The sequence below is a fragment of the Astatotilapia calliptera genome, chromosome 3, assembly GCF_900246225.1.
Source record: "Astatotilapia calliptera chromosome 3, fAstCal1.2, whole genome shotgun sequence".
NCBI lineage: Eukaryota > Metazoa > Chordata > Actinopteri > Cichliformes > Cichlidae > Astatotilapia > Astatotilapia calliptera.
In genome coordinates this window covers 51,999,874-52,023,550 of record NC_039304.1, presented here as the reverse complement: position 1 = coordinate 52,023,550, position 23,677 = coordinate 51,999,874, and the positions used below count along the sequence as shown (strand labels likewise).

The following is a 23,677-nucleotide window of genomic DNA, read 5'->3' as shown; positions in this document are numbered from 1 at the left end:
GGGTCAGACATAATGACTCATTCTCAGCAATGTTACAGTTTAAAAACCAGACCAGAAATCCCTCCACACTCAGCAGTGTGACTGTCACTGCTGTTATTTCAGCAGTTTGATCTGTGTTGTTTACTAAAGTGCAACAAAAGCTGTTTAACATGTTTCATTTTGAATTCTTACAGAAACATTGTGATTTTTGTCTTTTAAGCAAATATAGCAGTCTGTGACATCACTGATGAATCCATCCGTTGTGTTTGAGCCTGTTATCACTACACAAACGTTTGTTTAGTCTTTCCCGAGAAACAAGGTCAAAAACATGGCAGTCAGACATCCCACGCTGGGTAAAGGGCACTGTTGGTGGCTACACTTACTGTAACGCCCAGTGATTTTAGAGAATATCAGTAGTTACACACTACAGTGGGATATCCCAGCACTGACGGTAAGAAAATGCACATTAATAAGTAAAACAGGCACATTCGAAACAGAAATAACTTTTTGTAACAGCCGAATTAAACTCTGAGCTGATTTAGAAACATCACCTCGGAGCACTGTATGTTACTGTAATGTTTTACACTGAACAACAAGCTTTACTGTTGTCTATAGTTTAGTGTTCAGTGCTGAAAGCAGGAATGGGATTTTATAAATGTGTAAGTGATAGACTTTGTGGAGATCAGAGTACATGAGTGCGTTTCAAACACGTGGCTGTTATGTGGGTGGGGACGATCAGCCGATATTTAGCCGAAGCTGACACTGAGAACGATCACAACCAGTCATGGACCGTCTCTGGATCCTGAGCTGCACTCTGTGTGTCCTCCTGAGCTGGATGCATGTGGATCAAGCGGTGGCTGAACCGTGAGTTTGTCTTCAGCGTGTTTTTGTCTGTGTGAGTTGTTCACTGCAGTAACTGCTGTATGTGTGATGCTGTATGCAGCCAGTACCTGGTGGCCATTCCTGCAGTTATTGAAGCTGGAGCTGAGGCCAAATTCTGTGCAACTCTCCGACAGCCCAGTGGGACTCTGGTCATGACTGTCACTTTGATGTCCCGAGAGAAGAACACAACCTTATTCACGCATACGTCAAATGAGGCCTTTCAAACCTGTGTTCAGTTTGAGGTTGGCAACCAGCACTTTCACACACAAAGTGTGTGTTAGTTGTTATCGTAAGCATTATAGGCTTTAATGACTATCTAAATATCCCACTGTCTCAGGCTCCTTTGGTACAAAAGGAGGTGCAACATTTTCAGGTGGAGGTACGAGGAGACACATTTTACTCCAAACAAGTCAGAAAAGTGATGATCCGAGCGTCTGATCCCGTCACGTTCATCCAAACAGACAAACCCATCTACCTCCCTGGACAAAAAGGTAACAATGTGCTGTTATGTTATATAAGACATGTAGTTCATTCAAATTCCAACATCATGAGCCAGCTGCTCCACCATCTCCAATTTGTGTAACAAGTTTTGTGGTCCAAAATTTGGACACACATACAGTGATTGATGTGAAATGTTTGCTTCATAGAGCAAAATTTTTTCAAGATATCAATACGGTCGATCGAGATGTTTATTCGAAGTTTGAAATCCGACTCCATCTTTGAACATAACTACCGCATTTTCCAGACTATAATGCGCACTTAAAATCCTTTCTTTTTCTCAAAAATTGATCCGCCTTTTGTAAGGTATGAAGCCGCACAGCTTGATGGATTGTCAGAGCATTACGGCTAGAAGAGTCAGAAGCCTGGGTCCTAAATGCCGTATGTTCAAGTCCTAAAGTCAAACGAACACTGCAGCATCACTGAGAGTTAAAAACTGTCTAAATTCTTTCCTCTTTAATAAAATGATCAGCCTTGCTGCTTTAACAGGTGTAACAATTAAGTTTAACATCCAGGCATCCATGCAAACAGAATTTATTAAATTTAACAGAGTTAGAAGTTAGCAGGAAGGTAGCTCACTGGTTTTGCTAGCTACCTAATATAGCATGTTGTGACTGAGAGATTTCTGGATAGAAATAAAACATAAAGCTCTGCTATCACTTCAAACATTACCGAAGTTGGGCTAGCTGGTATATAATGATGTGCTACGTGATCGCTAGCGACACAGTTATGTTAGCATAACATAAACACAGTGAAGCTGGAGGATGAACGCTAACTTTTTTCCATTCGATAAACGTTCCCGATGGTTTTTGACGAATGCAATCACACGGAAAGATGCTTTAAATGGACCAAACTTCAGTCAGGAGAACAAATGAGATAATCCATCCACAATACCAGGTTAGTCATTATTATAAGATAAGATAACCTTTATTAGTCCCACACGTCAGAAATTTGTTTGGTTACAGCAGAAAGTGGACAGTGCAAAGTTACATAGCATAAATTATAAGGCGTTTAATGCGCCCTATATTCCAGTACGCCTTATGTATAAAAACAGACCCGTTTCAGACAAGTTCATTGTCAGTGCGCCTTATCGTCCGAAAAATATGGTATTTTAAAAAACAACAAAAGGAAAAAAAATCCCACAAGTTTCATATTTGAGCTCACACTAAGGAAGAACTTCACATTGCAAAAGACAGCTCACACGCTCCACAGCCGTCCCCTTAATGTGGATGGGTGGATGTGGGTCAGCATTCCTCCTGTAGTCCACGATGAGCTCCTTGGTCTTCTCGGTGTTAAGCAGCAGGTTGTTTGTGTCGCACCACTCAGCCAGACGATCCACCTCCTCCCTGTAGGCGGAAACTTTCTGCAGCCATTAACAAACACCAGAATAAACACCCCGAGGCTGCTTTTATTGTTGCTGGCGACTTCAACCACACCAACTTAAAGACAGTCCTCCCCAGATTCCACCAACATGTCTCCTGCCACACCAGAGGAGACAAGACTTTAGACCATGTGTATTCCAACCTGGCTGGAGCCTACAAAGCCACACCCCTCCCCCACATTGGACAATCGGACCATCTCTCCCTGTTCCTCACACCTCGGTATTCACCACTCATCCAACGTGTGAAACCTGCTGTGAGGACAATTAAAGTGTGGCCAGAGGGGACAGACGCAGTGCTCCAGGACAGATTTAAAAACACAGACTGGAATATGTTCACCCACACAGACCTGGACCAGTACGCCTCATCTGTACTGGATTACATCTCCGAAACCACAGACAGTGTCACCACCCAGAAACGGATCACCATGTACCCCAACCAGAAGCCTTGGATGAACCGGGATGGTCGTCTCCTCCTGAAGGCCCGCAACACCGCCTTTAGGTCAGGAGATGCACACGCCTACAGCACAGCCAGGGCTAATCTATAGAAGGGCATCAAAAAAGCCAAACACCATTACAAAAAGAAGGTAGAAGAACACTTCTCCAACTCCAACCCCCGACGCATGTGGCAAGGACTCCAGACCATTACAGACTACAGGACCACCAAACCCTCCCCCGCATCCTCTGATGTCTCCTTCCTCAACGAGCTCAACAACTTTTATGCTCGTTTTGAGCGAGGGAACCCCACAACCACAACCAAAGCAGACATGACGCCAGACCACCAACCTATGACTCTCTCCCCCACCGATGTAGGAGCGGTGCTCAGCAGGATCTGCTTTCTGCAGAAAGCAGAAAGAAAAAAAATCGTGAGGGAAGAATATGGAGGGCCTCGGGTGCCAAAATGTATTAAATACATAATTAAATAATAAATTAAATGTGTCATTAATTAAAATATAAATTAGCAATATCAGTTCAATTTCAATAAATTCTATACATATGTCTCATACATGTCAGTCCATTATCTGAGATCTGTCTAGGCTTGCTGTGCAGGGTAACCAATCAGATCCATGTTTGATAAGTTGCAGTGACTTTGTTTTAAAGTACAAAGAGAGAAACAGAGGTAACCTCTCAATTCTTCTCAAAGTGAATTTCAGAGTCGTTGCGATGGATAATAGAATGCGACCTGCCAATCAGCTGGTAAGTTTTTGAACAGTATTATTAATAATGCTGTTTGCAATTTGGATGCAGTGATTTACACAACAGTTTCTTAACTCCACCTGTCTTTCTTCCTTTTTCTTTCAGTATGATGTCATTGAACTTCAGGTAAGAGGGCGCCTCTAGAAAAGGCTTTTCCTTCTCTTGCAAATGCATCAACACAACACTGAACACATGCAGTCAGACAGACTTGAAGGTTCCCTGCTCACTGCTTGCATACACACTGCTTCTGCAGTATTACTCCAAGTTACTGACAGTGCAAGCTTTAAAAACTGGACAAAGTGGGTTGCATGTATGTAATACACACCGTGCAGGGGTCTGTTCTGTCACTTGATGCCCCACATGTGAAAATAAAATGACAGTGATTAAATCAAATTAATAATTTTGATTTAATTACTCCACAAACACAGCCACAGCTTCCCTGTCATTACAGCTTAGGTTTCTTTATATCACTTAGTTTTTAAACATTTATAAACAAGTGCTTCATATCTAGAAGAGGACAAAGCTGGCTACAGATGAAGACAGGACATCTTTATGTCCCCCTAAATTTATATTGTCCAGTTTTAGCTCTAATGTTGTTGAAAAGGAAAATAAAGAATCTAGTTGGTACTGTACTTACACCTGTGTAGTAGCTGTCACTGTCACTTGATTTAACAGGATCCTCACAGTAACAGGATTGGACAGTGGCTAAATGAAACATCCAATAGCAGAATACTGCAGCTTTCTTACTCCTTGGACGCTGAGGCCCCTGAGGGACCGTACCAGATCATTGTGTCAGTGGGTGAGAGGAAAATATCTCACAACTTCAAAGTGGAGAAATATGGTAAGTCAGTCTTATTTATTCTTAAATTCTTTGTTGTAATGGAGTGCAAATGCTGACATTCATATTTCCCCCAGTTTTACCCAAATTTGATGTGACAGTAAATATATCTGAAGAAGTGAGTATTGGGAAGGAAGACATTGAAGCTAAAGTGTGTGCAAAGTAAGGAAAAGTTCTTTCAGGACAAATTATGTGTTGTAAAATCTGGAGTTTGGAGAGCAAATGACTCATAATGTTTACTTATTTTTCTTTATACAGGTACACGTATGGACAGCCTGTACCAGGACGTGTTACAGTCAATGTGTGCAGACCTATTAATTTGTATAGAGGTTTTGGTATATTGGTGCACAGTGAGGATGATTTGGCCCTATTGCAGATAAGTGCGCCCTGCCACACAGAGACAAAGCAGGTACAGTTATGGCTTCATTTCTCTTTTTTCCCTGATACTTTGGGTACATTCAGGCCCCTGCATTAGCATTACAGCAAACGGGTTGCCTGCTCTACCCAGCTGAACTGGCGCTGTGTGTTCACTTTACTGTTGGCGTTTGTTTTAGATTCAAAGAACAAAATGGGAATAAAGGATGTGTTTTAGCTACAGGCTGCTTAACAATGTGCCCAGTGTTGGGAAGGTTACTTTTAAAATGTATTCAACTACAGATTACATGCCCGAAATGTATTTTGTAACATATTCCGTTACGTTAGTCAATGAGAGTAACGTATTCTGAATACTTTGGATTACTTAATATATTATCATGCTTTTTACAACTACATGAATGAACTATTGCTGTGTGATTACTGAAGGTTACTCTCCATATCAACACCAACTAGATGTTTAAATCTTAATATAAATGAGTAACAGTAGGTGGACATTAGGTAAAGCTGCACTTTTTGCAGTGATCTCGTATAGAAAACTATTTCGCGCGTATATAAAACAGGTCCGCGGCTCCGAACCGTAGCAAAGGGACCTCTGGCTGATACATTGGTTCCGTGTCGGCTTGTAGCCGAAAACTAGCTTTGCTTTGTTGTGTGGGTCAACTCTGCTAGCGAGAGACAGAGAGAGGCGTTGAAAGGCTGCTCCAACGGGACTTATTGTTTCAGAGGAAAACACGAACACAGTGTACAGTCGAGTCTAATATATATGAAACAGGAAACACCGCCGTGTAATCCATTTATTTCAACAAAGTAACTGTATTCTGAACTAGGACGCTCCAAACCCACACAGAAAACCATCAATGTGTGGCGCCACGACGGTGACTCTGCACTGCAGCACTGCTTTAAATGCACAGACTGGTCTTCAGGGATGCTGCTGTGTATAAGGGGAAGCTGGATTTAGAGGAGTATAGATTGGCTGTCCTCAGCTACATTAGTAAGTGTGTGGAGGATGTTACCACCACCAAGTCTGTGATGTGGTATCCAAACCAGAAGCCCTGGCTGAATGCAGAAATCCATTCCCTGCTGAAAGTCAGGGATGCCGTCTTCAGGTCTGGTGATGCACAGAAACTCAAGAGGGCTAGGAGAGAACTGACTGCAGGCCTTTGAGAGGAAAACAATATTTAAGTCTGTGGGTCTTTGTGCTGATGCACCTGTAGAACTTCCCTGAGGGAAACAGGCTGAACATGTTGAAACCAGGGTGGGAGCTGTCCTTGGTGATGTTTGCTGCTCTGCTGAAGCAGTGGGAGGAATAAATGTCCATCAGGGACGGGAGAGGGCTGTGCTGCATTGACTACACTCTAAAGTCTCGCTCTGTCCAGGAGATGTCAGCAGAGACGAGGACACCAAGGAACCAAAAGGTGTGGTCGGACTGGTGGAGGTTGGGGAGGGGTATATCTCTATATGCATGTTTGATGTTTGAGTAAACATGATCTAGAGCAGGGGTCGGCAACCTGTGGCTCCGGGGCCGCGTGCGGCTCTTTAGTCCTTATAGTGCAGCTCCGTGTGGTTTGGGAAAATAAATGAGAAGTATTTAGCGGAAGTGTATTTTATTTATGTTAGTTCTTTTTTAACTTGTAGTTCTAAATTGGAAGATTATTGTGATATTGAAATATAAATATAAAATTATATTCTATTATTTTATAAATAAATGTTTTTATGTATAAAGTTACGTTGAAACCAAGCACACCATTGTTGTTCTTGTGACATTACCAATAAGTTTCATGTGTCACATGGCCCTCTCCCTAATGAAAAAACAAAAGTTGTGTCCAAGATCTTTGCAAGCTCCTTTGACTATCCAAGATGGCCGACTTCTAAATGCCACCGTGGTCACCACCCATCTTGAGGAGTTTGCCCCCTCACATATATTAATGTGCCACAAACAGGACTTTAATATCACCAACCATTCCCATGTTATTACGGTGTATCCATATAAATGGCCCACCCTGTAGAGCGTTCTCCTCTGGTCCCGTTGTTGCACCAGCTTTCATGCACGTAGAATTCATCAAATTCTAAATGAGCTCAAGTTTTTCATGACTCTATAAAATATCATAGTTTGAACATTTAATATATTTTATAGATTCAACTGTGAATGAGATTTGATTCTAATTTTGGTTTATTCTTGTAGCAGTGATTTTCTTTCTTTATTGTTCTTTCCAGGCAGACAAGACTGGCTGTGGAACTTTTTCCTTCAACATGTCAATTTTTACTAAAATGGACCAAAAGGTGCTTCATGATTTTCTGGATATCAGGGCCAAAGTGGAAGAAGAGGGAACAGGCAAGTTGTGTTATTCCTTTAAAATGACACATCGATGTGTATTTAACCAAAAAGGCATTCACAGGATTGTAACATGAACGTTTTTACATTCAGGTGTTTCACTCCCTCAAGAGAAGAGAGTCACGATTTCTTACGTCCTTGGAAAAGTGTCTTTTATTAACGTGCCCAAGGTTTGGGAACGGGGATCTAATGTGGAAGGAAAAGTAAGCCTAACATGTTGTTTTCAGCTCAGTTTGTCGTAGCAAAGCACATTTAAATTGTTTGTATTTTCCATTGATAGAGCATTGTGTTCTTCAACAGGTCAGAGCAGTGTACCACAATAATACACCAGTTTGTGACGCACCGGTCTACCTGTTCACGGGACAAATATGGCAAGCACGCTCACTACAAAATCTGACAACTGACAGCAACGGTGTGGCCTCATTTTCTTTCAGCACTGATAACTTTGACCAGGATATCCAACTCCATGTGAGCTGACACACGGAAACAATGTGTAATTTAATGCAGCCATGACAGCAGCATGAAGCCACAATTGGTTTGTGATAGGCTGCAAATGTCCAAATACCTCCCACAGTAGGAAGCTGCAATCCTGAAACAGTTTATGACTCATCTTCCTCCACCTTTGCCTTGCTTATAAAGTCTCGTTGTCCAATGTTATTTGTAGATCAAGTTTTTAAATTTTTGTTTCCTATCCCCAACTAGGCAAGCCTGACACCAACAGTGGGCTACCCAGGATATAGAACTGCATACTATGACAGGGGATTTCACACATTATCCATGTCCCAGCCGTCTTCTCCTGATATTAAAACAATCAGCTCTCTAGAGGTACAGAAGAAGGATAAATCACTTCCCTGTGATGCAGAAGAAGACGTATCAGTCAACTACACTATAGTGGGAGAGACTCCGGGGTCTGTGGATGTCATTTATCTGGTGAGTTATCTCTGGGTTTACTACAAAGTTGAACATGACCAGACTTTTTGTGTATTTGCTAAAAAAGTACTGTTGTAATGCCCATCATGATTGAAGAAGAAACTTTCAGTCCATCATGAGAATCCAGCAGCTTCAATCTATTTCAGCATAAATACTGATCCAGCCCAAACTATATGCTTTAGCAAAAAGGAAAAAGCCTAAACTTAAAACTCGGAGGGCGTCTGTCTCCTGAATCCAAAGTGGAAGCTGGTTCCACAGACTTCAGGTCTGGTCCCTGTGCTTTGTCCCTCATCATTTTCTGTCAGCTTAGTAATTAGCCTCAGTGTTTGGTCCTTTGTTCATGATATCCTTAGTTTTCTCTCTCTGCTAAGTATTTAAATTCTTAGGCCTTCTTAGTTTTAGTCATCTGGGTTCTGCTCTCAGTTAAAGTTGTTTGTATTTTAGCCCTCATTATAGTTATTGTGCTTTTCCTGTGTCCCCTGCACTTTTGACTGATTGACTGATGACCTTTATTGATCCAGAAGGAAATTGGGTTAAAGGCTGCCAGCACTCCAGCGCCATCTTACCCTTCCAGCCATACATACATTGCACAAACATCACATGGGGACGACAGGTCAGATGAGGTAGAACAGTGGAAATACACAATACACGAGGAAATATGAGGAGAAAAAAGACCCACCCAGACTGAGCCCTTAAAGGGAGATCGGTTTGAGAACAGAAAAAACTTCTCAGCACACGAATCTTCAAATCTCACAACAAAAAAGACATCAGAGGCATCATTAAGAAGAAAAATCTTGATCCTAATGTTCTTTCTAACTTCAGGCCAGTTTCTAAACTCTCTTTTATGTCCGTAATTTTGGCAAAAGTTGTTCTCAAGCAACGTCCGACCGTTTTAGATGTTTGTGGCATTTGTGAAGCATTCCAGTCTGGTTTTAAATCTTGTCCTGAGACTGCACTTTTACGAGCTTTTAATGATCTTCTTATAACTGTAGACTCAGGTTGTTCTGTTGTTTTAGTCCTTTTAGATCTGACTGCTGCCTTTGACACAGTTGATCACAACATTCTCTTATGGAGACTCAAACACGTGACTCAAGCACGTTGTTGGTCTTAAAGGCTCAGTTTTATCATGGTTTAAATCATACCTGTCAGAGAACTCATGTTCTGTTGCTATTGGGCAATGCCCCTCTTCCTCTGCCCCTGTGTGTTGTGGCGTGCCACAGGGCTCTGTTTGGGTTCCAGCTCTATTCTCCTCATACACGCTGCCTTTTTTATTTTTATTCCTATATTTAGGAAATACAACATTCCCTTTCATTGTTATGCTGATGACATCCAAATTTGCTTCCCTTGAATCTGGATGTCTCTTAACCTTTTAATTCAAACACATTGAATTAAGGTGTCAAAACCTTTCACTGGTAGTGATGTCCACAGATATCAGTGCTAGTTCATTCTTGTTTCTAAATGATTTCTGTCTTCCAGGTGTTGTCCAGAGGAGCTGTCACCATGCAAGGACAAACACAGGTTGAAGTGCAAGACAGATCGGGTAAAATTTCCATATTTCCACAAATGCCACAGCCAAGCATTGACGTTGGTCTGTTTTGTTGATCTGTGGATGCATGTTTGGACCTGTGTTTCAGTGAATGAGGGCCAGGTGTCCTTTAAAGTCAGAGTGTCTCCTGAGATGGCTCCAGAGTTCCAGGTTGTGGCTTATGCCGTCCTGCCAAGTGAGGATGTAATTGCCCACAGTGCTGACTTCTCTACTGAGAAATGCTTCAGCAACAAGGTGAGTGTAATTCTAGAGGTGTGCTGTGTGTTTGGTGTCTGCAGTCATGCCATGTCGTTCAAATCAAAGTCATCTCCAGGTGGCTGAATCACCTGAGGATTTCTAGCATCAGTAAATGGACTGATTGTTGCACAGCTGTTTCTACTCTACCTGAGGACTCAAATTGCTTCTTTATATGACCTCATGACCCGCTCACTCCCATTTATACAAGCACTTTTTCAATGATGATGCAAGTCCTACCTATCTAACACTGACACAGTGTTCATACAGTGTCCAACATGGGCTACAGCCATCACATGGGACTCATGATTTGTCACTCACCACAGTGAAGCAGCTCATTTAGCCAGCAGTGAGTGGGGACTCATCACAGTCACTAAACTTCTACGGGTGTTTTGTGTGTGTCAGGTGTCAGTGGAGTTTTCACCGTCTTCAGCCGTCCCAGGTGAAGAGACCAACATGCAGGTGACGGCCCTGCCACGTTCTCTGTGTGGTGTGAGCGCCATCGACAAGAGCGTTCTCATCAAGGAGCCTGGGAAGACTCTGGATGCAGATAAGGTAACTGCTGATATTAACACCAGTGAGGTGGATTCATCCCTTATTTCCAGAGCCCGTAGTGTCAAGAGTTACCAGCAGCTCACGTCTGGGCAGTCGTACATTGAACTGTTTTAAACAGTCAAATGCTGAGTTTGTCTTAAAGCAAACTGGTATAAAAAATACAAGGTTACATATGCATGTGTCTGTGATGACAGTCAGGTAAATGCATCACCTGCCAGTCAGTGTCTACTTTATTGAGAAGACTTTAACTTTAAACTGCTCAAAACTGCTCAAATACACGAGTATTTGTTAATGTTATACATACAGAAAAACCTGGGAAAAGTGAGACTTGGTGAGTTAAAGGAGCTACAGAGACAGCTTCAAATGGAGAACACTTACCATATAAGTCACTAAGAACGAACAGTTTATAGAGAAATTGTACAACTTCTGTAAGATCCCTCAACTACAACACCTCATATCTGTGGAGGCTTACTGCTGACTTCATCATTTTTATTTATTTATTTTTTAAGAACCCTTCTTAGATAATCTAGCAGTTCATTTGAACCTAATCAGTTCTAATATTTACACCAGTACTTCATTTAAGAGTTTACAATTATGTGGACCAAATGTGACCATGATCATGATAGATCAGTCAAAACTTCATAGGACTAAAAATGTTTGGAGGTTTTGCTGAACTGCACTTTTCTTTTCAGATATTTGACTTGCTCCCACTCAAGAAATCCTCAGGTATCCCGTATGAAGTTCATGATGCTACAGACTGCCTTAATGTGAGACCAAAAAGATATGTTTTGCCGCACCCCAGTCAAGAGCAAAATGACGCCTATGCAGTTTTCCAGGTAAAATACAAGTATACCTGTGAGTCCGTCAAACTTAATCTAAATACAATAGTTTTTGTTGTTGCACCAGTTTTTGCTGACCTTTGTGTGCTGCTGAAATATGTAGAAAGTCGGACTGAAGATGGCGACAAACTTGGTTTTTCGATTGCCTTCATGCGTCAAGTTAAAAGGAAAAGTATACCGTGATGGCCCAGTTTTCTACCATGATGGCTGTCATCCTGGCTACCAAGGTGAATCATTTGCTTGTTTGCATTGTGTTTTTGATACAAATTTTCTTTGTATTCACCAAAAAGAAAACCGGTAATTATTTTCCTTTTTTTTTCTTACACTAGTAAATACAGGTATGGGTCCAGCTCCAGGTATTGGATATTCTCCTGGTCCTGGTCTGGGATTTGCTGGGCAGCTTCCTCCTGAAGCTGCACCAATAGAGACAGCTCGCTCTTTCTTCCCTGAGACGTGGATCTGGGATCTGGTGGAAGTTGGGTAAGTATCTGTTGTGAAGAGATCTGGTGCATATTCCATTTTAAAAAGTTTATACGATCACATTTAGAAACCCATGTGAACTTTCTGCTGTGTCTTTGCACACATGAAAAAGATGAAAATAGAATAATTGTGAGTTTTTTCTTGAGCATGTTTTGATGCTTCAGGCTGATGTTTTGTCATATTTAAAGTTTGGTGGGATATATTATTTCACTGTCATCAGCACCGTGGAGCTCTTTTACTTTGTCAATGCAACATATACAAGTCATTCACACTGCAGGATGTAACTACACTGTTATACAAGTAATTTACAGACATAAAAACATGTTTGATTATGTTACAGAATATGTTTGTGTGTTTCTGCTGCTTCAGAGACGATGGGAAAAGGGGCGTGTCCCTGACTGTCCCAGACACCATCACCACCTGGGAGACGGAGGCTTTCTGTTTGTCCTCTCAGGGTTTTGGTTTGGCTCCTCGTAAAGAAATGAAAGTCTTCCAACCTTTCTTCCTTGAACTCACCATGCCCTACTCCATCATCCGGGGGGAGCACTTTGAACTGAGGGCGACTGTCTTTAACTACCTGACCAGCTGCATCATGGTAATGAATGATTAAAGTGTTTAGATACATGTCTGTTCATAGCCAAGGAAAGCCATACTGAAAACATGACTTTCTAAGCAAAATTTATATCATAGTTATTAAAATACAATAGAAAATATCTTTTCTTTGGCAATATAACCATGCAGGATGCAGGCCGTTCTTGAAGGGCCCCTGCTCACCAACACCTACAAGCTCACCTGTAGGTGTGTTCACATTTGAACTCAGGTTTAAATGTAGCCATGTCTGTGTTCCTCGTACAGGTTACTGTCACTCCTGGGCCGTCCTCAGATTACACCCTCACGCCTCTCTCTGGTGATCTGTACACATCCTGTTTGTGTGCCAACGAGCGCAAGACCCTCAGGTGGACCATGATCCCAACAGCCTTAGGTGAGGATCAGGCTTTGGTCCTCCACACGTGGGGGTTGTAGGGAGTGGGGCAGAACGTCTATACCTCCAGCCTGAGGGCAGCAGCTGCCTCCATCCTCATGCTTTACCTAATGCAGCTGTCTTAGCCAATTACAAGTCATTTTGAAACCTTCCTTTCAATTCATTATGCATGCTTCCCTTGCACAGTATCATTAGAACAGACTGTTTGCAGTTGCATTGCCATGCAAATGATTTCTTCTTAATCTTAAATGGATCTTATGATTTGCAGTACTTTGGCCTCCAGCAGGACTCAGCAGCAACCCTGACATAATTTTGGACTGTTTTTTTTTTCAGCTCATGTTTTTCATGCCTGATGCAGTAAAATTTCCAATTGTAATTGATCTTACCTTCGATTTAGAACCAACATTAAATCTAGATTTAGATCTAGTGTGATCACAGTTAACCGCCTCCTTTTGTCCCAACACATTTCCTTCTAGTTTCTACAAAATCTGTAAAATAACCTCGGTAACCTTTATTTTAATGGAGAGACGAAGAAGGTGACCTGTGCTGCTGCTTTTAGGGGCTGTGAATGTGACTGTGTCTGCTGAGGCCGTAGCGTCCCATGTGTCATGCGATAATGAGGTTGTGAGCGTACCAGACAGAGGTCGCATCGACGTGGTCACCAAATCTCTCATAGTGAAGGTCAGTGTCATAAATACGAGACGAGAAAAACATTTTTACTCATAAAATTTAAATTGTTACTCATTTTAAAGATACTTTTCCTCAGGCTGAGGGAAGTGAGACGACAAAGACGTACAACTGGCTTCTTTGTCCAAAAGGTCGGTATGATTTCCATCAGTTACAAAGTTTAAATAAAGAAATGACCTAAATGCTCAAAGTTAGCAGTGGAGTGCACTGTGTACATAAAATGTGCCAAATTTTCATCTTTTACTTTCACAAAATGTAACGATATGTGCTGAAGATCAGGCCACCTGGTGACTTTGGACAGTAACTGTTGTAGTCGTGACTTCCTGATTGGACGTTTGTTGTGTCTGTACACAGGAAGCCCGCTGACGGAGGAAGCAGAGATACATCTGCCTGAGAATGTGATAGAAGGATCTGCCCGCACTTCTGTATCAGTCCTGGGTAAACCTCATGATTTCATCTCAATTTTGATTCAGCCAAATAAAATATGGCAGGTTAAAGCTTTGTTAAAAAGGCAAATTACGAAAACAACAGAAAATAAAAGAGACGTCATGTTCAAGTAAAAGTAAAAACCGTATTCAGCTTTTAAAAGATGATTTCATTTATAGATAGACCCACGTCTTCCTGGCCTTGTGTGAAAAAGAAATGGACCCCAAAAAGGCTGTTTGTGCCATTCTGTGCAGGAAGAACTGCAGTCTAGCTTTAGTCATAAGTGTGTTTGAAACGCTGAGTTTTGGCCCAGTCACACCAGAGGGTTTTCCAGCGCAATCGTTCTGGTCATGCAGAATCATGTCAGTAGGATTTAAGTCCAGATTTTGACTCGACCACTTTCTGGTGTCCTGGATCATTTTCCATCTTAACCCTCTGGGGTCGACGTATGCGCCGACACGTCAAAATCACATGACCAATTTAAGACAACACAGCTACAAGATAGTGAGGGGATTTCTTTCTCTTGTTGGAGAAACGGCTCTTTTGGCTCGGCGCATTAAAAAGAGCCAGGACTTTCAGCTCCCAACCGACTCTTCAGGTTGTTTTGTTGGTCGAAAGTAACGGACTTCAGACTATATACCAGTTCTTGAATTGTGTCGATGGACCACGTAAAACCAGAGTTATGATAAAAAATATACATAAAGTTTTTTTCTGAACAAAACAGCGGCGTTTACAGCAGGAAGAAGGTAAAAACGACGTTTTCTACAGACAGCGCTAGCAAACACTCTCCGCTTGCGCGTGAAAAAATAAAAATAAAAAACACCCCTTCCCTATTGGTGTTAGAGTTTACCATGTCAGCCAATCAAAAAATGATATGGCAACATGTGACGCTTGGTTATTTAGGGAGAACGGCATTTTTAGTAGTGATGGAAAGCGAGCAAAAGAGAGAGAGAGCGAGTTTTCATATGTCACACATTAGTGACGTTTAGCGTGTTTGGAGGCTGTAGTTAGTGTGTTGTGTAGTTATTGTGTTGTATTGTGTGTCAGTTATACTGCTGAATGTCACATTTGCTCCAAAAACGCCGTCAAAGGCAGATTCCAGTGTAAACGCTGTTCCCACATGGAAAACTGGACTGATGCTCCTCCTGCTGTCAGACCTGCTTTAGGCCTGTGCTGTTCTCCTCTGTCTTATACTGAACACAAATCATTTGTGTTCCTTCTTATTTGATGCAGTACACCTGATTGTTCTGTAAATAGATTTAAATGGTTATGTAAAAAACGCCTGAGGCCTGGGCTGCATTTTTAGGTAAATAGTACCATATAACTTTGTTGTTTGCAAAACTTGTGCATAATTTTTAGAAATGTACAATTTCTATTTGCATTTCAAGTTATGAAAATAATTTGTTAAACATGTTTGTGGGTTTTACAGTAAAAAATATAACTTTTTTCTACTCGGATTTTGAATTTATTGTCTGAATTTAAATCAGTTGTGCTAATATAGTATAGTATAGTATGGTATAGTGAAAAAATAACTGAAATTTCAGATATTTGAAGTTGTGCTGAAAGTAACGATACCAAACAAGGCAAGATAAACAGTTTTTAAAGGTGAGATATAGAGGTAAAATCAAAAGTAGTCAAAAACGGCCAATTATACCCTGACCCCAGAAGGTTAAATGCCCAAGTTTTAGATTTAAGGCACAAACTGATAGCTGGACATTCTCCTGGTAGAGAGTTCTTCCCTCCAGGTCATGGCGAGCTACTGAAACAGCAAAGGCATGATTTAACACTGGGCACCAGCTGCCTTAACCAGACTCCTCCGTCACTAACCACCTGAACCCAATGCCCCACCCCTCCCCTGCAGCTGAGCCGCAGACAAAGCTACGCCACACAGCCCCAGAGCATCACACAGTTGGTATGATGTTCTTTCTATGAAATGATGCGTCACTTTTAAGCCAAATGCAACAAAACTCAAAACGTTTTCTCTTCGGTCCATAAAATATTCTCCCAAATATCTTGTGGAGCATGGAGATGTTTTTTAGCTAATGTGAGATAAGCTTTTGTGTTCTTCTTGGTCAGCAGTGGTTTTGTCCATGAATGCTGTTTTTGCCCCGTCTCCTTTGTATTGTTGAATCGTAAACTCTGACCTTTACAGAGGAAGGCAAGGCCTTCAGTTCTGGGTGTTGTTGGGATTCGCTTGACTTTTTCGGTGAGTCGTCGATGTGCTAATGGAGTAATTTCGGCCACATCTTTTCTAGTTTTCTCAGTTTGTGGATAATGGGTTCCAACATGGTGCACTGGCGCTCCAAAGCTGTAGAAATTGTTTTTAATCCTGTCCAAACTGATAGATCTCAAGACTTCTCGCCTATTTTTGAATTTCTTTTGGTCATGGCAACGACGTGTTTCTTCTGGACGTCTTTTAGCCTGCTTCCCTTTTATCAAACAGATTGTACTTGAGTGATTTCTTGATCCAGCAGGTCTGGCCTTAATCAGGCCTGGGTCTGGTTGGTGAAACGAAACTCAGTCTTCCCAGAAATATTTGGTTAATCACAGTCAATCTACGATTTTCAGTTTGGATGTTTTTTCGCTCACTAAATGAAATCATCATTTAAAATTGCACATTGAAGTATTCAGGTTATCTCTGCCCAATAATACAAAGTTGTTTTACACTAGTTTTGTTAGTTTTAGTGAATCAGTGTTTTTGATCAGGTGACATCCTCGGCCGGGCTCTGAAGAACCTGGATGGATTGCTGCAGATGCCGTATGGATGTGGGGAGCAGAACATGGCTCTCCTGGCCCCCAACATCTACATCCTCCACTACCTGAAAGGCACACAGCAGCTCACCGCAGCCATCATGGAAAAAGCTACTAACTTCCTCACCAGTGGCAAGTTTTTATTGTTTCCTCTAAGAAGGAAATCATTTGAATCACTTCAACACACACGGTTCAAGAAACAAGCCGACAGGAGGCAGAACATTAGCCACAGCTTTTGGTCAAATGCGTCATTTTCCTCATCTGTCAGCAAGAGTCATTGAATTTCCCAAATCTCGATGTACACATGCAGATCCATAAACAAATGGAGTCCAATCATCACCATAGCAACAATGTCTCGATCATGGTGTCCCTGTTGTTACAGGATACCAAAGACAGCTCAACTACAAAAGTGCTGACGGTGCTTACACCACATTTGGAACAGGACCAGGAAACACTTGGTGAGAACATCACTGATCAAACATGTCACAAACCAGAGAGGTTACACTGGTTTTTAAATGTCCCACCAAACAGAAGACGTTTCTTGAAGTTTGACTACCCATTAATAACATAAACATGTCTACCTCTAATACTTAAAATAATTCTCCATTTAATCCTTTGACTAAGCCAACATTAACAATACCTTTTGGTTAATACTGTGTAATTTAGTAGGTAGGAAGGAGCATTAGAGCCACATAAAAATGTTATTGATCATTATTAGAATAAAGTCAAATTTTAAAGCTTAAAGTTATTTTACTTTAAGAAAAAGTCTAAATACTATTTCAATAATAAAGTCTTAATACTGTTTTGTGAAAAAAAGTCAAATTCAAATCTAAGAAAACAGTTGAAATGATTACAGTTGTTGCTTCAAACGACTGCTATACCCTGTATAAAATGCCTTGAGTAGATGTAGTGAAATAAATCAGTGGTCTTGTGATACAGCATAGATCCTCTTTATCCCACGAGCGTGGAACCATCGGTATCCTTGCATCAGTACATTAGCAGCCATTTCCTTTTATACAAATCTAACCACATGCAGCTTTCTGCACCACTTTCTGCTTTTCAGTGTACTTATACTTACTGCCACACTGTTTTTATTGCTACAAGTGACATGGGCGACCGTGGCTCAGGGGGTTGGGAATCGCATCTGTAAACGGAAGGTCGCCGGTTCAATCCCTGGGCTCTCTGTCCTGGTCGTTGTGTCCCTGGGCAAGACACTTAACCCTACTGGTGTTGGCCAGAGGGGCCGATGGCGCGATATGGCAGCCTGGCTTCTGTCAGTCTGCCCCAGGGCAGCTGTGGCTACAACTGTAGTTGCTTCCACCAGTGTATGAATGTGAGAGTGAATGAATAGTGGTATATTAAAGCGCTTTGGGTGCCTTGAAAAGCGCTATATAAATCCAATCCATTATTATCAGTTCCTTCCTTGTTACTAAAACTGAGTCTGAAGTACGATTTCACTAATTCAGAGGGTAAAGCAACCGTGGCAGTTTGTCCTGAAATAACTGTGATATCCACATTTCTGCTTTTGTCTCAAAATACATTTTCAAATTTAATCTTGAAATTTCAACTTTATTTTCATAATGATCAGTATTTCTTTCTCTTAATGTGACCTCACAGCCAAACATTTCCATCGTTGTAAGACGTGTAAGTGTTGTTTTCTTTCTGTCAGGCTGACTGCGTTTGTGGTAAGAAGTTTTGCCAAAGCTCAGTCTTTCATCTTTATTGATCCCAGAAAGATCGAAGAGTCTAAGACCTGGCTGCAACATAAACAACAAGAAAATGGCTGTTTTGAAAAGTCTGGGAAACTCTTCCACAACGGAATGAAGGTAACCTGCAGTTCTTCGCTGTTAGACTGTGGAAACAGCCTCCAGTGTGGATTTAACAAATTTTATTAATAATGTCATGCATACATGGAAAACACTGTACTACATACTGTAATAGCTCACATCAGTATATTCTATTATTTTATATAAGAAATTATTTCCATACATCTTGTTCCATTCACACCAGCACTGCTTTCTTTGTAGCATTCACACATATTTATACAAAATACAAAGTATGCACTAGAGACCAACTTGGGATTAGTATCTTGCCCACAAATATTTGGCATGCAGGCTGGAGCAGCGGGGAATCAAACCACCAACCTTCTGATTACTAGATGACTACACAAACTGTTTATAAGGTTGGAAACCCGAGGTGAAGAAACATCCATCTCACTGGAAATACAATGTCCAGATGAACAAAATCAACTTCCCGTTCATCTCTTTAGCTGGATGTTTGAACATGCATGAAGACATTGATGATACTAAAACCACATGCATCTGAAAATCATTTTCATGACTTCATATCCCTGAATGTTGGTGCATTGATGATAAAGTGTCTATGATGTCTTCTGTTGACAGGGTGGTGTATCTGATGAAGTGACTCTCAGTGCGTACGTTACTGCTGCCTTCTTGGAAATGAATACATCCCAACATGTGAGTAGACTCAAAGAATATCAAGGTATTCAACAAAAAAAGGAGTAGAGTTTGAGCTGCTGAGCCAGCATCTTTACACAGCCTGCACCTGGGGTCTTGCCTGGTGTGATAGACCCCAGCCTCTATGGATTTTGTACTCAGAGCTTGTTGCTGTGCTGTTATGATTAGTGCCTCTGTGCTGTATTTCAGTCCAGCTTTTTCCAGCCACTGGTAGGATTTCTGGGTATCATCTACTTCCTCTATCTGCCGGTGGTAACATACTGTGCAGGGGCCTGTCCTTCCATGATGGTTCCTCGTCTTCCTCCTCTTTCTTGAGTTTCTGCTGCCTAAGGTATTCACTGAGCACGCTGTCAGTTGGGGCCATCTTCCTCGTACTCGTGGATATTCGTTGTTTCATCATGGAATGTGGTGCTGACACTCACCAGTCCCTGGCCTCCTTCCTTCCATTTAGCATGCTGGACTCGGGGTGAAACCCTCCATGCATGGTTAGGAACTTTCTTGTCTTGATGTCAGTGGCTTCTATCTCCTCCTTTTGCCAGCTTATTATCCCAGCAGGGTACCTGATGATGGGCAGGACTTAAGTTTTGATAGGCCGGATCCTGTTCTAACATTCAGCTGACTCTTCAGGATTTGCCTGACCCTCTGCAGGTACTTGGTGGTAGCAGCTTTCCCAGCAGCCTCTTTGTGGTTTCCATTTGCCTGTTGGATCTCCAAGTAGTTGTAGATGTCCTCTATGTCTGCAATGTTGCCTTAGTTAGATTCCCTCAGTTCTGCCTACCTTTACTCTCTTTGTTGTCATCCGACTACATTTCTCCAGTCCGAACGATATTCCAATGTCGTTGCTGTATAGCCTGGTAGTGTGGATCAGTGAATCGATGTCTCGTTCACTCTTGGCATACAGCTTGATGTCATCCACGTACAGCAGATGGCTGACAGATGCTTCATTCCGTAGTCAGTATCCGTAGGGACAGAGCATCTCCTTGATAGATGATGATTGTGCTTTGGGCTTGAAGTTGGCCTCTAGTGTTATACGCCACATTCCCATTGAGTTCTTGATGAAGGCTCTTAAAGTCCTGTTGATCTTGTACAGGTCTAGGCATTCCAGGATTCAGCTGTGGGGCATTAAGTCATAGACCCTCTTGTAATCAATCCAGGCAGTCTCGGCTGATTGTTACAAGTAGCTGGTGTTTTGCACCTCTGGTATTCTTGCCAATGAGTGGGGCACAGGAACATGTGTCTGTTCATCTTAGCCACTATGATGCCTGACAGGAGCTTCCATGTGGTACTGAGGCAGGTTATTGGTCAGTAGTTGGATGGGACCGATGGGACCGATCCCTTCAAGACTGACCGGCCAGTTGGATGGGACCGATCCCTTCAGGACTGTCCGCCCTACAGTTAGCCATTCTGGGTGTCTCTCGTCAACTAACAGCTGGTTAATTTATGCTGCCAGACGCTCATGGAGTGCAGTCAGCTTCTTCCACCAGTAGACGTGAGCCATACTAGTGTATGGCAAGGTGCTGGCCAAGGCTGTTAGTCGTTGTTTGGCAGTTTCCATGGACAGCTTGCTATACTTCTTCTTGGGCACCGTCTTTGTCACACCTTTCTGCAGCTCCGATAGTTGGCTAACCTCCCTCCTTGATCTTAGCCTCTAGTCTCCTTCTTGTGGCTGTTCAACCTGTAGCCAAGCATCTTTCTGATCACTGCTGCTGTACTGTAGATCAGCTTGTTAGTCTCGATAATCGTGGCTGTATGTATCGCATTTACATCATCTAGCAGATCTTCACATCTTGGTAACCAGCTACGGGGAATCCAGTTTTCAAGTTTTGCCATGATCCTATCTTTCAGGTCACTTCCTCTTGCACTATAGCACTTGGGGCTTGGTAAAAATCTCGGGTGGAGGTGATGACATCTCCCCCCTGACCTGTCGTCCTGGCTCCCCCTTGCCGTAGCATTTGTGTGGCACCTCGTCAATCTCTAGCTGTGAGAGCAATACCCTTCTTTCGAATGTTGGAACACTGAGCTATTAGTTGTTTCGCTGTCAGTGTGGGTGCTGGGTATTCCATAGGTCCCTCATCCTATTCATGTAACCCCTTCTGCCAGGGTTTCTTGTATAGCAGCATTCCAACAACGCCCTATTTTCATCTCTTGCCCACCAATGCCTTCTTGTTCCAGTAGTTGATCCGGGCGACGTCCGAGCTGGTATGCATATATACATACATACACAAAAGTGTATAAACCAACAATATAATATACAATCTAATATATATATTACATATACCCCAAAAAGTTGATTCTGTTCATCTGGATGTTTTCAGTGGGAGAAACGTTTCGTCACTCATCCAAGTGACTTCTTCAGTCTCAGCTGACTGCAGCTTTCAATCTTATAAACAGGACATTTGCATAATGACTGAAACCAGCCCACTGAAGGAACAGTGGGCTGGGAGGTCAGTTCCTTAATCGTAATTATGCATATTCTCATGACCATTGATCAAAGACCACTGATCAAGCACCACTGATCAATGGCCATCAGTACCATTCACAGAGAGTTGGGCAATGGCTGCAATCACAGCATTGTAAGATGGCAAAATATGTACCCTTAGGCCCCCTCCTCGATTCAGAGATGGTCTTTCCTTTTTCACGTAAATGGCCTCCTTGACCCTACACTCAAACCAGCGTTCCTCCCTGTCCAGGATGTTACATCCTCATCATTGAAAGAGTGTCCACTAGCCTGTAGGTGTGAATAGACTGCAGAGTCCTGGCCTGACGAGGTAGCTCTTCTGTGTTGTGCTATCCACTTAGCCAGAGGTTGTTCGATTTCCCTGATGTATAGATCCTGGCAATCCTTCTGGAACTTAACACCGTACACTATGTTACTCTGTTTGTGTCGGGGTGGACCAATTTTTGGTGCAGCGTGTTTTGGGGTTTAAAAGCCACAGAGACACAGTGTTTAGAAAAAAATGTGCCTCAGCTGCTCCGATACTCCTGACACATACGGGATCACTACAGGTTTTCACTTAGGCAGCAGTTGTCCTTCTCTCCTGGATCGGCTGGAGCTTAGGTTTACGGTACACATCAGCTTTTAAATGTCCTCCATCCCTGATGGAAATCTCACAGTCTAAGAAGACTAACCTGACACTTTTCATATCCTCCCTGGTGAATTTGATGTGTCGTTCCACTGAGTTAATGTGATCTGTGAATTGTGGAACGTCCTGAGAATTGATTTTCACCCAGGTGTCATCCACATACCTGAACTCTCACCAGCAAGGACTGGTATCACCACCCAACCTGTACAGTGTTTTTTCAATATGTTCTTTATATTGTAAATACTACTAGCAGATTGCTCCAGTCTTTGCTTGATCTGTACTTTCCTCTAATTGCTGTGTTTTCTATTATCACGCTGATGTTTTGAGTGACTGAATCAGGAACTCTGCCTCCTATTCTTCTCACACTGGGTTTAATGAAAGAAGGTTTCTGTTTGTCCATTAAAGTTCTTTGTTTTGATCTTTTAAAGGATCCTGTGATGATCCAGAGCCTGGCTTGTCTCAAGGAGTCTCTCAGTGACCTGAGCAACACCTACACTACAGCTCTGCTGGCCTATGTGTTCACTCTGGCAGGAGACGTGGAGACCCGAGCTCACCTTCTGCAGCACTTAGACACAGTTGCAGTGAGGGAAGGTGAGTCATCCTTTAGCAGGACATCATTCAGGCTTTATTAGCATCACTGTGACTGTTATTGTGTTTGTAGGAGGTTTCCTCTACTGGTCTCAGACAGCAGCAGAAACATCAGCCTCCCTGTCAGTGGAGATCAGTTCTTATGTGCTGTTGGCCAAACTCAGCGCCTCCCCGACTGCTGAGGATCTGGGATATGCCTCTGGTATTATCAGGTGGCTGACTGGGCAGCAGAACTATTACGGAGGCTTCTCCTCCACTCAGGTACGACACCACCCGAACAGTATGAAGCTCATCTTTGAGTACAGTCTTAGACAAAACCAGGGACAAAAGAAATAATACTGAAGCTTTCAGTTTTCTATCAGATATGTAAAACAGATTTGTTTTAGCCAGGCAGAGAAGTTTTTATTCTTTAGTTAGAATATAACATTTAATTCTAAAAATTCATTGTTTTTACAGAATAGCAATGTTACCTCAGACTTCTGTACACCAACTACACGTAACAGCCTGTAAATAACAGATCACCTGCGAGTTTATACCTGTAATTTCTATACTTTGATAATTCTCAGTTAAAGATATTTTAACCTGTTTAACGTTTATTTAACCAGGAAGTGAACTTTGGA

At 42.1% G+C, this 23,677-nt stretch overlaps 1 protein-coding gene across 3 annotated transcripts in view; it reads left to right on the top strand.

Annotated features, from left to right (window-relative positions):
• Positions 1-357: 357 nt before the first annotated feature.
• Positions 358-23,677, top strand: part of LOC113019648 (alpha-2-macroglobulin-like) — a 25,191-nt gene continuing 1,871 nt past the window's right edge. Inside the window, exons 1-30 of one of the 3 annotated variants that reach the window (XM_026163415.1) lie at positions 358-430; positions 719-843; positions 923-1,103; positions 1,199-1,352; positions 3,882-3,934; positions 4,040-4,060; positions 4,610-4,775; positions 4,850-4,934; positions 5,031-5,181; positions 7,362-7,479; positions 7,573-7,682; positions 7,780-7,947; positions 8,182-8,409; positions 9,886-9,949; positions 10,044-10,189; positions 10,595-10,744; positions 11,437-11,580; positions 11,687-11,810; positions 11,913-12,063; positions 12,433-12,658; positions 12,919-13,045; positions 13,605-13,726; positions 13,812-13,863; positions 14,087-14,170; positions 16,865-17,041; positions 17,292-17,367; positions 18,579-18,735; positions 19,312-19,386; positions 22,898-23,060; positions 23,131-23,318. In XM_026163415.1, the coding sequence (XP_026019200.1) occupies positions 764-843; positions 923-1,103; positions 1,199-1,352; positions 3,882-3,934; positions 4,040-4,060; positions 4,610-4,775; positions 4,850-4,934; positions 5,031-5,181; positions 7,362-7,479; positions 7,573-7,682; positions 7,780-7,947; positions 8,182-8,409; positions 9,886-9,949; positions 10,044-10,189; positions 10,595-10,744; positions 11,437-11,580; positions 11,687-11,810; positions 11,913-12,063; positions 12,433-12,658; positions 12,919-13,045; positions 13,605-13,726; positions 13,812-13,863; positions 14,087-14,170; positions 16,865-17,041; positions 17,292-17,367; positions 18,579-18,735; positions 19,312-19,386; positions 22,898-23,060; positions 23,131-23,318 (3,741 nt within the window). In that variant the 5' untranslated portion in view covers positions 358-430; positions 719-763. The remainder of the gene's footprint in view (positions 431-718; positions 844-922; positions 1,104-1,198; positions 1,353-3,881; positions 3,935-4,039; positions 4,061-4,609; positions 4,776-4,849; positions 4,935-5,030; positions 5,182-7,361; positions 7,480-7,572; positions 7,683-7,779; positions 7,948-8,181; positions 8,410-9,885; positions 9,950-10,043; positions 10,190-10,594; positions 10,745-11,436; positions 11,581-11,686; positions 11,811-11,912; positions 12,064-12,432; positions 12,659-12,918; positions 13,046-13,604; positions 13,727-13,811; positions 13,864-14,086; positions 14,171-16,864; positions 17,042-17,291; positions 17,368-18,578; positions 18,736-19,311; positions 19,387-22,897; positions 23,061-23,130; positions 23,319-23,677) is intronic. The other 2 variants (XM_026163418.1, XM_026163417.1) reach the window with 2 other exon arrangements.